Source organism: Carya illinoinensis, chromosome 1 (assembly GCF_018687715.1).
Source record: "Carya illinoinensis cultivar Pawnee chromosome 1, C.illinoinensisPawnee_v1, whole genome shotgun sequence".
Lineage (NCBI taxonomy): Eukaryota > Viridiplantae > Streptophyta > Magnoliopsida > Fagales > Juglandaceae > Carya > Carya illinoinensis.
In genome coordinates this window covers 48,498,377-48,513,111 of record NC_056752.1, presented here as the reverse complement: position 1 = coordinate 48,513,111, position 14,735 = coordinate 48,498,377, and the positions used below count along the sequence as shown (strand labels likewise).

The 14,735-nt window shown below is 38.4% G+C and overlaps 2 protein-coding genes across 3 annotated transcripts; one reads left to right on the top strand and one right to left on the bottom strand.

The window, feature by feature from the left end:
- Nucleotides 1-430: 430 nt before the first annotated feature.
- On the top strand, nucleotides 431-11,442 carry LOC122279794 (1-phosphatidylinositol-3-phosphate 5-kinase FAB1B-like). Of its 2 annotated transcripts, none has more exons than XM_043090638.1 (11): nucleotides 431-2,267; nucleotides 2,817-3,560; nucleotides 4,342-4,495; nucleotides 4,579-4,923; nucleotides 5,125-5,976; nucleotides 6,090-6,421; nucleotides 6,852-6,975; nucleotides 7,061-7,231; nucleotides 7,776-9,278; nucleotides 10,381-10,666; nucleotides 10,843-11,068. In XM_043090638.1, the coding sequence occupies exons 1-10, from the start codon at nucleotides 1,654-1,656 to the stop codon at nucleotides 10,657-10,659; spliced, it is 5,118 nt and encodes a 1,705-aa protein (XP_042946572.1). In that variant the 5' UTR covers nucleotides 431-1,653; the 3' UTR covers nucleotides 10,660-10,666; nucleotides 10,843-11,068. The 2 variants fall into 2 exon arrangements, with proteins under 2 accessions (XP_042946572.1, XP_042946566.1); XM_043090632.1 differs by having other exon boundaries at nucleotides 432-2,267; nucleotides 10,381-10,647; nucleotides 10,843-11,442.
- Nucleotides 11,443-12,453: 1,011 nt separating this feature from the next.
- On the bottom strand, nucleotides 12,454-13,456 carry LOC122279808. Its single transcript, XM_043090652.1, has 3 exons — nucleotides 13,186-13,456; nucleotides 12,840-12,964; nucleotides 12,454-12,756 (listed from the first exon to the last, which is right to left on the bottom strand). The coding sequence occupies exons 1-3, from the start codon at nucleotides 13,336-13,338 to the stop codon at nucleotides 12,621-12,623; spliced, it is 414 nt and encodes a 137-aa protein (XP_042946586.1). The 5' UTR covers nucleotides 13,339-13,456; the 3' UTR covers nucleotides 12,454-12,620.
- Nucleotides 13,457-14,735: the final 1,279 nt, after the last annotated feature.

Below are 14,735 nucleotides of genomic sequence, written 5' to 3'. Positions count from 1 at the left end.
ACATACAAATGTTTGGTTTATATAGGAATTTAATAAAATTAAATTTATAAATTTACATAAAAATTAAAATTTGATGAGTAGCTTTTGTTCCCCTGTTAAATTCGACCAAGTTGATCTTTTGTTTGAGTAACGAGAAAAGGAAAGAGAGAACATATTAAAAATAATAATTAGATTAATATTTCTTCAAAAATAAAGTTTAATAACTATTAAACTTAATAAGTCAGCAGAATAATGAATATATGAGATAATTAATAAGTTTTTAATATTTGGATTTTTTTTTTAATTAGGTTTTCATTTCTTTATTTCTATTTTATTGCCGTCGGATATGTATCATGCATACACGTTAGCAGTTTCTATTTCTCTGCCACGGGAAAATGTCAATAATTAAACAGTTAAAAGGGGGAAAAAGGACGAAAAATGATTAAAACCCCGAGTCGGGACTCGGGAGTGCCAAACAAATTCATTCTTCAGTTAGAAATAGAAAAAAATGAAGGCTCGTTGCCATGCTAGAAAGAGAGAGAGAATTTATATAAACCTCATCTGATCGTTTGTTTTCTTCGACGCATTCACAGAAAACTTTAGAGACTCACACGAGAGACATCATTCATTGCAATTTTTTTTTTTTTGGGGGTGTAAAATATTGGGGGGCTCTGTGTGAATGACCAGAAAGATCGATAATTGAAGCCTTTGAATTTGAAGCGCATACGGAAATCGCTTTTTGGGTGGTGGATTTTTTCTCAGGTTTTCCAACTACCCTTCTTTCTATGGGAACTTTCGGTGTGTCACGGTTTTCTGTACACGTGGTTCGAAGGTACCCCCTTTTGCCTTTCACCCGGAGATGATCTGATTTCGACGTCATTTAATTGGTTTTGCGGGTAAAACATTTAATTATGATTAGAATCTTGCATATCCCTGTTTCAAATTATTGTTCTTTCAGTGGCAGAATTTCATTACATTGTATTAACATAAGCTCTAGAAATACTAGTTGTTTGGATCACTGAGTTTAATACTTTCATTCGGATATGGGGTTTGCTTGTCGGAGATCCTAAAGGGGAAAAGGGTCAAGATAAGCCGCACATGTTCTAGCTAAACTGAGTGTTTCATCCAATTGTAAGTGGAACTCTTGGATATCGGATTCAGAAAGTTTACCTCAGTTTGGATCGAAATTGCATTGTACATCTTTTCGAAGAATTGATGGGTACCGCGTGGGAGTGATAGAAGACAGATGGGTTTGAGCTGGTTCACTGAAAGAAGCGTGCTTGAATTTCATTTGCGTTGTGGTTCAGACGTAACGAGATCTTTAATTATCATCAGAAGCTTAATTGTGCAAGAAGTAGGGGTTCGGGTTTAGATGATTAGAATGTGGTGGATGATGGATGGAAGGAGGAAGCATTCTGTTTCATTAAGAATATGAGATGGAGAATCAAGAGCTGGCGTAATGCTGTCAGATATTGCTGTGTTCATCAATTGAATTTTGGTCTTCGAAGCTTTTTGTACTGCCCAGTTACATGTTGGGTTTTTTGTTCTTCAGGTTGGTTCAATTTGTAGGATTGATATATGTTTTTGCTTACCCGTCTTTGATACCTCTATATGGTTTGTTAAGCGTGGCAAATGAGCATATCATAATGAACAAGGCAATAGGACCATTTGTCGATGGATGCACCCGACAAGACGCTCTCTGAGCTAGTTGGCATCGTGAAATCCTGGATCCCTTGGCGATCTGAGCCAGCTAATGTGTCAAGGGATTTTTGGATGCCCGATCATAGCTGTAGGGTATGCTACGAGTGTGATTCTCAGTTCACGATATTCAATCGTAGACACCATTGTCGTCTTTGTGGCAGAGTTTTCTGTGCTAGGTGCACCTCCAATTCAGTTCCTGCCCCATCTGGTGACCCAACTACTGCCCAGGAAGAGTGGGAGAAGATTCGGGTATGTAATTATTGTTTCAAGCAATGGGAGCAGGACATAGCTACTCTTGATAATGGGATCCAGATCTCCAACCTGGATCTTAGTACTTCACCATCAGCGACAAGTTTGGACAGCACTAAATCTAGTGTCACTGCTAACAGTAGTACCATTGCGCTTAGCTCAATGCGGTACACAGTCGATCCTTATCAACAAGTTCAACACAGTTCAGGTCTCAGCCCACAGCAATCATCTTTGAGGGAAACAAGCATGAAGAGGCAAGGCGAGTTAGTGTCGAGGAGGAGCAATGACCTTGTTGCAGATATGGGAAATCCAAACCATTATGGATTTTCTGTGCACAGGTTTGATTGTCTCTGCTGTTATTTCCTTCTCTTGGATTCACACTTGGACATTTATTGTGCGAGAGGGCTTTTTTAACCTGCTCATTTATTACAGATTCCTTTTTTTTCTTTTTAAAAAAAGACGTTTCCCCCAATATGTATTTTCTCTGTTGGATTCAAACATATTGAAAATCTTTCTTTTATTCCATTTTTTTTTTTCATTATGAAATGACGTTGAGCATAATATTTGCAAGGATATATATTAATATTTTTATAAGTCTTGTAGGACATGACAATTACTACATGGTTATTAATATGTTTTAGTATTAAACTGATAGCCTGTATTCCATCAACCAGTGAGAGGGGTGTGCGAGCTTTAACATATAACAGAACTTGTACAGGTTAGAGGATAGCGGTTGATCACTTTGTCGTCATTTACAATGTCATCTCATAAAGCTAATGCACTAGCATTGCTGCACTAACGGAGTACTTGTCACATGGACAAACAAAAGTAGTATTTTATTTTCATATTATAACCTGTTATACTGCTTGGTTTGTCTGTGGCACCAGGAGTGATGATGATGATGATGAGTATAATGTATATTGCTCAGATTCTGAAACAAGGCATTTTCCTCAAGTCAATGATTACTATGGTCAAGTTGACTTTGATGATCTGAGCAATGATGATGGATCGCATAAGTTCCATCCTGATGGAGAAAACAACGATGCCAAAAGTTTAAGCAGCTCTCAATTACATCAGAGTTTTGACTTGCAGTGTTTGGAAGGAACTCCACCACTAGGGAAAAAAGATGAGCATGATACCGGTGATGAGTGTGAAGCACCTTCCTCTATATGTGCTGCACGGGGTGTCGAAACAGAACCTGTTGATTTTGAGAACAATGGACTTCTATGGCTCCCCCCTGATCCAGAAGATGAAGAAGATGACAAGGAAGCAGGTCTGTTTGACGATGATGATGATTATGGGGATACTGCAGGAGACTGGGGATATCTACGCACCTCAGGCAGTTTTGGAAGTGGCGAGTCTTGCACTAGGGATAGCTCAAGTGAGGAGCACAAGACGGCTATGAAGAATGTGGTTGATGGGCATTTTAGGGCTTTGGTAGCTCAACTGTTGCAGGTTGAGAACCTTCCCATAGGCAATGAAGATGACAAAGAGAGTTGGTTGGAGATTATAACGTCTCTGTCCTGGGAGGCTGCTACACTTTTAAAGCCAGATATGAGCAAGGGTGGAGGGATGGATCCAGGTGGATATGTAAAAGTCAAATGCGTAGCTTCTGGGCATCGCCATGAGAGGTAAAAGATCCAATACTTTCTATCACTGTAAAAGAATATGCTTCTCTTTTCACATTCTTGCACATAAACTTGAAAATTTTGATTTCTCATTTTGTAAATCTAACTGAAATGGTCTGTCCTCATGATGGTGAACTGTCTTGTCTGAGTGGATGCATCTGCCTAACAATCACTTTAGGGTATGGGTGTATGGGTTTGGAATGTAGTAAAGTAACTAATAAGTTGTGAGAGAAGCTAGAGTAAAACACGATACTAGTGGCCTAATAAAGGAATTTTTTTGATGATGTGAAACCTTATCAAGGCACTGTCTTTCAGACCCACCCCTGGGGATAAACCTTGGATATGCAACCGTACCCACCAAGACCTTGCATTGGGTAATCCAGTGGAACTTATAATGGGATATCATACCTAGAATATCTGTGTCTATGGCTCATCCCAGGTCATCCTTTTGACCACTAGGCTGCACCCTGACAATGAAGGAAAATACATCATGAGAGAAGCAATTGCATGGTTTTACCGTTAAGATTACATCAATCAATATATGACAAGAAATATCTTGCTAATCATGGAGGAAACGTAACAAGAATAAAATTCAGTGTACGGCCTTATCAAATCTAAAATATATCAGTGACACTAATCATGCCTTGGATTATGCTTACTGAAGTCACATATCCAGTCCCTACATTAATTTTTGTTTTAGCTTTACCAGCACAATTTGAAACTTTCATATATCATTCTTGTTGCAATCTCTAAAGTTCTTTCTAATTAAACACTTTTGGTTCAGTATGGTGGTCAAAGGAGTTGTTTGTAAGAAAAATGTGGCTCACCGGCGAATGACATCAAAAATAGAGAAACCTCGCCTGTTGATCCTTGAGGGGGCTCTTGAGTACCAGCGGGTCTCCAACCTCTTGTCAAGTTTTGATACTCTGTTGCAGCAGGTTTTTATTGTTTACCCTGTTCTACATTAGTTTGTCAGTTACTATTTTCTGGTGCATGAAATTTTCTTTTTTGTTTCCTATAGGAAATGGACCATCTAAAGATGGCAGTGGCAAAGATAGATGCCCACCACCCCAATGTCCTATTGGTGGAGAAATCAGTTTCTCGACATGCACAGGAGTACCTTCTTGCGAAGGACATATCGCTTGTTCTCAACATCAAGAGGCCACTTTTGGAGCGTATAGCCCGCTGCACAGGTGCTCAAATAGTGCCTTCAATTGATCATCTTTCATCACAGAAGCTGGGCTATTGTGACACGTTTCATGTGGAGAAGTTTCTAGAAGATCACGGATCTGCTGGACAGGGTGGCAAAAAATTGCTGAAGACACTGATGTATTTTGAAGGGTGCCCAAAGCCACTAGGATGTACCGTAAGTCCTCGAACTTAATATGGACAGACACAGTTTAACCTGGATTATTAAAGGCATAATCATTTGCATCCACAGGGACAATGGCCCCAACTGCATATTTTCATGCAAGTTCCGTATCACGCTGTTGATGGAAAATTTTGTGTATCTTGTTTAGTACATGCATGCTGATGCAATAGACCTGCTTCTTTGCCTCTGTTTCAGATTTTGCTGAGAGGTGCTAATGGGGATGAATTGAAGAAAGTGAAGCATGTGGTTCAGTATGGAGTTTTTGCAGCGTATCACTTGGCTTTGGAGACTTCTTTTCTTGCTGACGAAGGAGCCTCTCTGCCAGAGCTCCCTTTGAATTCTCCAATAACTGTTGCACTTCCAGATAAATCCCCAAGCATTGAGAGATCCATCTCAATGGTACCTGGTTTCAGCCTTTCTGTGGGTGACAAATTGCAGGGAACCCATCATATTTTCGAGCCACGAAGATCCAACAGTGTCCCTACTTCACATCTGCTCTCTGAATCCACTGAGCCCACTACAGATCTGATAAATTCTACAGCTTTTTCCTCCTGCTCTTCTTCAGGAAATGTTTTCCCAGATTCTTACCCTTATGGACTTTCTCCCTATTGTAGTTTTGAGGAGAAAGTTAAAATGGGTTTTAAAGAACCGCTGGTGGCAGAAACTTCTGCAGCCAACAGCACCCCAGCTGTCATTCATAATCATCTCAGTGCTAATGGCTTTGGGCCTGTAGCTACAATGAACAACTCCCACAATTGTCACAGTGCAATGGCTGCAGATCAGCTGGACAGATCAGAGATATCGTCCCTGCAAGAAGATATTAAAGGATATCCAGAAGCGCAGGGAGCTTTGAAAGAAGATCCTGTGCCTGTGAAAGAAGAGTTTCCTCCATCACCTTCTGATCACCAGAGCATTTTGGTGTCTTTATCATCCCGGTGCATATGGAAAGGGACTGTTTGTGAGAGGTCCCATCTCTTCCGAATAAAATATTATGGCAGCTTTGACAAACCTCTTGGTAGGTTTTTACAAGATCATTTATTCGATCAGGTGTGTACTCTCTTTCTGGGATTTGCATATCTAAAAATAAATATAAACATAAATCTCCTTGTACAAAACCTTGCAATACTTTTTACAACTGAGGTAACTTGAATGTTTGTCAGAGTTATCAATGTCGTTCTTGTGGTATGCCATCAGAAGCCCATGTTCACTGCTATACTCATAGACAGGGTACACTCACCATATCTGTTAAGAAGCTACAAGAAATTCTTTTACCAGGTGAAAGGGAAGGAAAGATCTGGATGTGGCACAGATGCCTGCGGTGTCCAAGGACCAATGGATTTCCTCCTGCAACTCGGCGAATAGTGATGTCTGATGCTGCCTGGGGTTTATCGTTTGGGAAATTTTTGGAGCTCAGTTTCTCAAACCACGCCGCTGCGAGCAGGGTGGCAAGTTGTGGCCATTCTTTACATAGAGATTGTCTTCGTTTCTATGGGTAATTTCATTGTACCTTCTTTCCATAAATATATATTGCACGTGTGTTTGTGTATAGTCTCGACATGGTGAGTGGTTGTCTATCTGATGGAAGAGTACAGTCAACAGTGTTTATGCTGGGTCTGTGATCAATACAATTTTTTCATACAACATTTAGAGAACAAAGATCCAGCTGGGTTGAATCAAACTATATTTTAATGAATTGAATGATGTCAGCCACCCTCTTTTACGCCCTATTTTTGGACGGTTGTATGTATTTGGCGAATCTTCAGAAAAGTGATGGTTTGATCATGGTATTATGCCCATTCAAGGGAGTAGACTGCCAAAACAGCCAATGGGTGGAAAGGAAATAAATAACATATGATAAGTTCAGATGTGCTATTCAATCTCTCTCTCTCTCTCTCTCCCCTCTCACTTTCTTACATGTGCAGGTTTGGCAAAATGGTTGCTTGCTTTCGATATGCATCAATTGATGTTTATTCTGTCTACCTTCCACCACCCATGCTGGACTTCAACTGTGAAAATCAGGACTGGATACAAAAAGAAACAGATGAGGTGAAGTGATAACAAGTCTGGATCTTTGAAGATTACATTCATGTTATATAATTGCTTATGGTGATTTGCTTCTGTTTTGTGACAGATGGTTGATCGGGCAGAGTTTCTATTTTCTGAAGTACTCAATGCTCTTTGCCAAATAGCAGAAAAAAGATCTGGTTCTGGTCCTCTTAATAGTGGCATGAAAACCCCTGAAACAAGGCGCCGAATTGCAGAACTGGAAGCAATGTTACAGAAGGAGAAAGCAGAATTTGAGGTGAGGTTCATCTTTATTAATTTCAAGTTTTCCTACCTAATTACACTAGTTTCATTGTCTTAAAAGCTGAATTCCAAGCATATATGTAGACTATGTAAATCAATGGACATATATGCAGTTGATTCATTGACACTATGGAAATGGTTAACTCAAAACTATTTTCTCTTGATTATCAGAAGTTTCCATAATGAAGAAAATCATTGACTTTGATTTTGTGCACTTTGAATGACATTTTTATGATTCTGACCATCTTTAACCTTCCTTGTGGTTTATCTATTTTTGTAACATGTAATATGCAAACATCTTTTATTGAAAAAAGTGATCTTTTTTGTTGGTTCATTTTTGAGTTTACATCAATAGATCCTGGTAATGAAGGGAAATTTGAAAATTTTGGCACAAATACCCGTAATTTTTATCATGAAATTTACGAGACCTTAACAATATCTATTATTTCATGAGAAATGTTTTTTGGCTGCTTTTTACTGATAACACATTCCTTTGAAAAAGATATCTGGGTTCTAACTTTTAAGTTCATGTTGTCTAGGAATCACTCCAAAAGATTTTGAACAAGGAAATGAGAAAGGGAAAACCAATTATTGACATTCTTGAGATAAATCGACTGCGGAGGCAGTTACTTTTTCTATCTTATATATGGGACCATCGCCTGGTTTATGCAGACAATTTAGATATGAAAAGCTTTCAGGATGGCTTGGCCAGCTCAAATCCAGAACATTTGGAGAAACTCCTTGTTAGTAATGATAAACTCACAGAAGTGAATGTGGCCAACAAACCTGAGAAATGCTTTCGTAGTTATGATTCTCTTCCTTTGGACGCAGAGCTTAAAAAAAGCCCTGAGCAGAGGGGAGGAAATGGTAGGGATACTAACCAGTCTGATGTAGTTCATCAAGAAAAAGAGATGGGTCAGGATCGATCTGAAGTTTTAACATCAGAAGTAAACTTTCGTAGGGCCCTCTCTGATGGAGGGTTCCCTATCATAGCAAATCTCTCAGATACCCTGGATGCTGCGTGGACTGGTGAAAATCACACAGGAATTGGAATACCTAAGGATAGTACATGTAGGTTCCCTGATGTGGCCATGACAGAAGCTTCAACTACACCTGCCCTGGTGGAGGGATTGCAATTGGAGAACCAAGCAGAAGAGCAAAATGGAACCAAGGTTGCCCTTGTTCTTTCACCAGCAGGTTCCCTAAAAAACCCTGATAGCATAGAGGACTCTGTAAGCTGGTCACGAATACCTTTCTTAAACTTCTATCGATCATTCAACAAGAATTTTTTAGCCAGTGCTCAAAAGTTTGATGTGCTGAGTGAGTACAATCCAGTCTACATTTCATCCTTTAGGCAGTCGGAACTCCAAGGTGGGGCTAGGCTGCTTTATTCTGTGGGTATTAATGATACCGTCATTCCAGTATATGACGATGAGCCAACAAGTATTATATCTTATGCTCTAGTATCACCAGAATATCAATTTCAACTGACTAATGATCTTGAAAGGCCAAAAGATGGTGCAGATTTTGTGCCTTCCTTATCACTATCTGATTCAGTGAATTCCCAATCATTTCATTCTGCTGATGACACAGCCTCTGATTATCATAGAAGTCTTGGGTCCTCAGATGATATTTTTTTATCCATGTCTGGATCTCGGAGCTCTCTGGTTCTAGACCCACTCTCATATACAAAATCATTGCACGTCAGAGTTGTTTTTGGAGATGATAGCCCACTTGGTAAGGTGAAATATTCAGTCACTTGTTACTATGCTAAGCATTTTGAGGCCTTAAGGAAGATTTGTTGTCCTTCTGAGCTTGATTTCATAAGGTCTCTTAGTCGTTGTAAAAAGTGGGGGGCCACAGGCGGCAAGAGCAATGTCTTCTTTGCGAAAACCATGGATGATAGATTTATCATTAAACAAGTTACTAAGACAGAGTTGGAATCGTTTTTAAAATTTGCTCCCGGATATTTCAAGTACCTATCTGAATCAATTGGCTCAGGAAGTCCAACGTGCCTGGCAAAGATTTTGGGTATCTATCAGGTACTTACTTGAGTGCTGCAATTCTGGTCCTGCTAAATCATCAAGCTCATTCTAAATCTATCTACTTGCCACTTATAAAAAAAAATAATCTGGCAACTTGTCAAGTCTAGGAATGAATTAAAAAGCTGGTAATACTGACTCTGATTATCATGTTAGCCAAGCATTGGCTTCTTTAGCATATAGATTCCAGAAGTTTACTGGATGGGTAGGGGTAATGTCATGGCAACCTAAACAGAAGAATTCGTTGAGGACATGTTTGGTTATGCTTTGAAATTTATTGGTCTCATTCCTGTTTTGTTGGCCATGTGATGCATAATTCATTGGCTTGAAAGGGCCAACAAAAAATGTTAAGAGCCACCATCATGACAATGGAAGGACCATTTTAGGAGTTCTTGAAATCCTGCTATTTCAGACTTTTATTATGAAGCCTATCATTCCTCAATTCCCCTTCATGGTAATGGGTATTTTCATCAGATATGCACGCACATAGGCCATTAAAATTCTAGCAGACACCCAAACAGGATTGAGCTAGTATCTAAATATTATTCACTTTTCTTCTAAAGTATATTAAGGTTATGTGTATATATACATGCTCAAATTTATATACATTGATAACCCTTTTATCTCTTGTGGATCTAGTCTATTATTGAGGAGAAATACTTTAAAAGGAGCCTAAACAGGTTGAGTCGTGGCCTAGCAGGTGGTGTCCACTTCTTTCCATCTTTTTGTTTTTTTCTTCACAGGAAAACTGTAACGTCACTCTTTCTTGGTGGGTGTTCATAATATATTGTCTGCTAATCTAGCGATTAACGCTAATAAAGTTTGAATAAGTAGCTGGTGATGTTTTGAAACGCCTGCTTAGTATCTGTTTTCCCTTCTCTTTGTCACTCGCATTTTAGAACTGGTTAATTAATTCAAGTAGGCTGTGAATCTTGTTGCCAATTATATCGAGTAAAAATAGCTTCATTGTTGCTAATGATACCGATTGAGGTTATATAAAGATTTTTTTCATTTCACTCAATACAAGAGACATTCCTCATGATGCTAACTTTAGATACATTAGATCTTGGGGACTTACTCTTTGTTTGCTTTATGTCAAAAGGTAACATCTAAACATCTCAAGGGAGGGAAAGAATCAAAGATGGATGTTCTGGTTATGGAGAATCTTCTGTTTGGAAGGAACTTGACACGGCTTTATGATCTTAAAGGATCATCTCGATCGCGGTATAATCCTGATTCTAGTGGGAGCAACAAAGTTCTGCTGGATGAGAACTTGATTGAAGCAATGCCCACTTCTCCAATTTTTGTGGGAAACAAAGCAAAGCGGTTGTTGGAGAGAGCTGTTTGGAATGATACTTCATTTCTTGCAGTAAGTATCTAAACTACATGTACGTAAAAAACTTATTTGTTTGTTCTTAGGATATTATACATTTCCAAAATTTAGCTGTATAGGTTCCGTATTGGCCAAAAACCAAAAGAAAAAAAAGTGGTCTATAGGTTTTCCCTGCCTTCCATTAGATGTTCTTATTTGTTTTAATCTTTCATTACACCTGTGGTGTTGCAGTCGATAGATGTAATGGATTACTCTTTACTGGTTGGGGTGGATGAAGAGAGGCATGAGTTAGTTCTTGGGATCATTGACTTCATGAGGCAGTATACATGGGACAAGCATCTTGAAACATGGGTGAAGGCTTCGCGCATCCTCGGTGGGCCAAAAAACTCATCTCCGACTGTAATTTCCCCTAAGCAATACAAGAAAAGGTTCAGGAAAGCGATGACTACCTATTTTTTGATGGTCCCAGATCAGTGGTCCCCGCCATCAATCATTCCAAGTAAATCCCAGTCTGACTTGTGTGAAGAGAACAAACAAGCTGGGACCGTAGTTGAATGATACTGCGAGTCTTGGTGCTTGATCATTTAAGCATGCAATTCGGAAATATTTCTCCCACGTTGTCTTTTTTCCCTTTCCATATTTCTTTCTTTTTTTTCTTTCTTCCTTCCTCTTAACAAGAGCAATTCATAATTATTTGTTAGAAATGCAGAACAAGGCTGTTGAAGCCGATTAGATTTCTGAGGGGTATAATATTGGATGACCTCTCCATGAAATCTTTGTACAAAATAATTATCTAGCAATTACAAATTGCATACACATCTCATTTTTAAAGTTTTGCTGTCAATTTACGATCTCTTTCTTTCTAACTACAACACTTAGTTGAAGTCTCAACGAGGACCCTAACTAAGAGGTGCAACAGCGTAAACAGAAGACATTCTAAGTACTTGGCAAAACATTACTGGATGTGTTCACACTAGGAGAATTCTAGCTCCCTAAATGTTATTGTTAGCTGAAATGGAGTGCTTTGTTAGCCGAATGTTCCTTTCACCCAAGATTCAACTAGAACTCGTACGATTGTTCACTGACATTATTTAGCTAGAACCCATAAAATCGCCCCTACGTTGGAGTAGCCATTGTCTAAGTGATTTTGAAGCTTGCTACAGTTGCTCCTCGTATGTAGCTAACAACTGTAGAAATCTAAGTCAAGTTTGGGGAGCGGGGAAAATAAATTGGTAGTTCGAGGAGGGGAGATTTCTAAAATTGATAGTTTTAGAGCGATGAGTCGATGACTGCAAATTGGACGGTCACTTGATAGGAAATACATTATTTTTTCTCCATTAATCTGAATAGAAAAACATGTAGAGAGTGAGATTATCGTTGGGAGGGTAAAAAAGTTTTTAAAAAATTTGGGTTTTTGCTTAAAAGGTTGAGATCTAGATTGATTTCATTCATGTTGTGAGCTCGTTTTGTTCATCAGAGCAATCAGCAAGCATAAACTGTTTCTGGTTCAGTTAAAGATTTCCAATACTAGCCACAGATTCGTTTATTTTATGTTGGAGATTCCTATGAATCTGTGTGCTAGTATTGAAATGGTTCGAACATCTTTGGTTCTGTGATCGGTGGAGGCTATAGTTCTGGCTGGGCTTTCCTCTGTTTTGTACTCTCTGAAAACTTCCTTGTTGAACATATATCTCAATTATCTGGACTCGTGGTATTGACATGATAGGACTGGATATTTGGGCAGCGTTTATGGCTTAGGGAGCATTCATCGTTTCTCTGTTAGTTCTCTCAAAAGAATGGGGAATACTTAAGTTTAGTAAAGAAAAAAGAAAACCAGAGAGATAAGGCATTTTCTGCAACTCGCGTTCAAAGAATGTGCTTCAAATATAAAACAAGGGCATTCATGTCTTCTGTTCACATTCTATGATTGACGTATATGCCTGCCTTGTACACACTAGAAGTACAGAGTTGGGGAGACATTTATATTATTAACAAGAGTTGAGTATTGATCAGCAGAACGAGTTAAAGCCATTACAATTGAAGTCCTTTTGTACGGCAACACTTTCGTCAGCATAGTTCAATCCACTGCCTTTAACCATCTGAAGCCTACTCTGCTGAAGAAGAAGATCAAAGATCTCGATATCTCTGACCCCATCAAAAAGAATAATTAGACAGGTTTTCAACAATTTGGAACATGGTATTATGCTACTTGTGTTAGGGCTATCTACCTTGGATGACAAGCTGTTCTTGGAGTATGTTGTTGGAAGCGAGGGCCATCATCATAACCTTCACAAATAATTTCCCCACTGTCATCCCTATAGCAGATTATACCATTAGACTGATCCTCAAAAACCTGCAACAAACCATTCATAGTTTCAGGCGCACAATAGAAATGTTGAGCAATCTTTGCTTTTTTGTTTTCCTTTTCCCCTTGAAATTGAAAAGGCATGTGACTGAAGTGGATCCAACTAGTTCATGTTCTGTTGAAAAAAGTTTGTTGGTATGATTTTTTCTCTTAATGACTAGAATCAAGAAAGACAGGAAACCGGAAAAAAAAAATCAAAGGAAATTAACCTTGTTTCTGATGGAACATTTGATCTGGAATCTAGGTGCTTTCTTGAATGGAGCTTGGCTGTATTTAACCACCAGAGATTTGCTGATAGGATTGATGAGTAGACCAGATTTCAGAATTGGGATGTGGGGGGGAGAAGAACATGCTACAGCCATTGATCTCGTGATGCAAGAAGAAACAGGAAGAAGAAAGAAGTTTGTTCTTCTCGAGGCTGTGGTTATATTGGTAATAGAATAAATAATGGTTTGCTCATGTCATCATGAGTGTTGAAAGTTGTTTACATTTTTATTTTTGATTACTAAAGGCTCTATTAGCTAAAGCAGATATAAACTTCAATTATTGATAGGTTATGCCTTAACACGTTACATTCTTTGGTTATCTGGGGCCCCATTTTGCTTATCTTCTACCTGTTGTTGCCGGTGAGTCTCAAGTCATATTGTTGGTGGATCTATTCAGAATTTCACAAGCTTATACAAAAAGGTTATGGTGTCTTATTCTGTTGCTGTTTAAGTCTAGGCCTATTTCTCACAAACATTGATATGTCTACCAGCAGCAGAAGCAGAGGATCTTTGGAAACGTCTCATAAATTTAGATCAACATTAATTGAATGATAATTACACTTTGCACCTACAAATTATGACATTTCTCAATTTCAACCCTAAACTAATTATATTTTACTATCTTTACACCCTCGTTTAAGATATAGTTGTTAAGTGTTGAATTTCTAATTCATAAAAAATAACTTTTCCTTATTCATTTCCTATGTCCATTTAGCTGCAGTGAAGAGAATTTTATTTTATGAAATATCACTCAGCATTTCAACTATCTTTCCCTTTAAAGTAGAGTAACTTTCACATTATTCGTTTGAGTCTAGACTAATTCAACAGCAATAATATGTGGCTATTCTCAAATTGTCCATCGATCAAACTCATTGCCACCGCATACTAGAATAAAAGTAAAATACTTTGAGTAGGAAGTTGGGGCTAACTCCACAATTCCCCCCGTTTGCAGAATTTGTTCTCTTCCAGCTCACTGAGAAGACACAAATTCTTTCAAAAGGATGGAATTTTTGAAACTCTTGACACAGAATCTATCCTAAAATTATCTAAAGCATCCACTAAAAATGGTGTGATCACTGCGGAATGAGTCCAGAAGAGTTCCAATATTCTATAACATCTAACTTTTCTCTCTGAAAATTATTGGGGTGTGAAATTAGGTAACTTATATATATATATATGTTTGTTACCATATGATTTAAGCTAAGAATATTTAATTTCAGAATGAGTCTATGTGGGACGGAAGAGTGTCATTGATTGGGTGTTCATTCTGCTATAAATATCGTTTTAGAATACTGACCATTACAATTATTGGCACTTATGGATAAGCATTTGATTTGTCATTCAGAATTCTGTACGTCAAACAAAAATGGAAACAGTCTCTTGCTTAGTGGTAGCCAAATGTTAGGCCAAAAGGGTTTTGAACAGGAATTATTTAATGGCCAGCGTTTGCCATCAGAATCTACACACCATTCAGCTATAGTTTCTTGTGTGCA

What these genes read in the sequence shown, in the direction of transcription:
- LOC122279794 (XM_043090632.1), top strand. Translation starts at nt 1,654, where the DNA reads ATGGATGCACCCGACAAGACGCTCTCTGAGCTAGTTGGCATCGTGAAA. An exon ending in CAAAGCCACTAGGATGTACC is followed by an intron (nt 4,924 to 5,124) that starts GTAAGTCCTCGA and finishes CCTCTGTTTCAG; the next exon opens with ATTTTGCTGAGAGGTGCTAA. An exon ending in TACAAAAAGAAACAGATGAG is followed by an intron (nt 6,976 to 7,060) that starts GTGAAGTGATAA and finishes GTTTTGTGACAG; the next exon opens with ATGGTTGATCGGGCAGAGTT.
- LOC122279808 (XM_043090652.1), bottom strand. Translation starts at nt 13,338, where the DNA reads ATGGCTGTAGCATGTTCTTCTCCCCCCCACATCCCAATTCTGAAATCT. An exon ending in AATGTTCCATCAGAAACAAG is followed by an intron (nt 12,965 to 13,185) that starts GTTAATTTCCTT and finishes GGTTTGTTGCAG; the next exon opens with GTTTTTGAGGATCAGTCTAA. An exon ending in AGAACAGCTTGTCATCCAAG is followed by an intron (nt 12,757 to 12,839) that starts GTAGATAGCCCT and finishes TGATGGGGTCAG; the next exon opens with AGATATCGAGATCTTTGATC.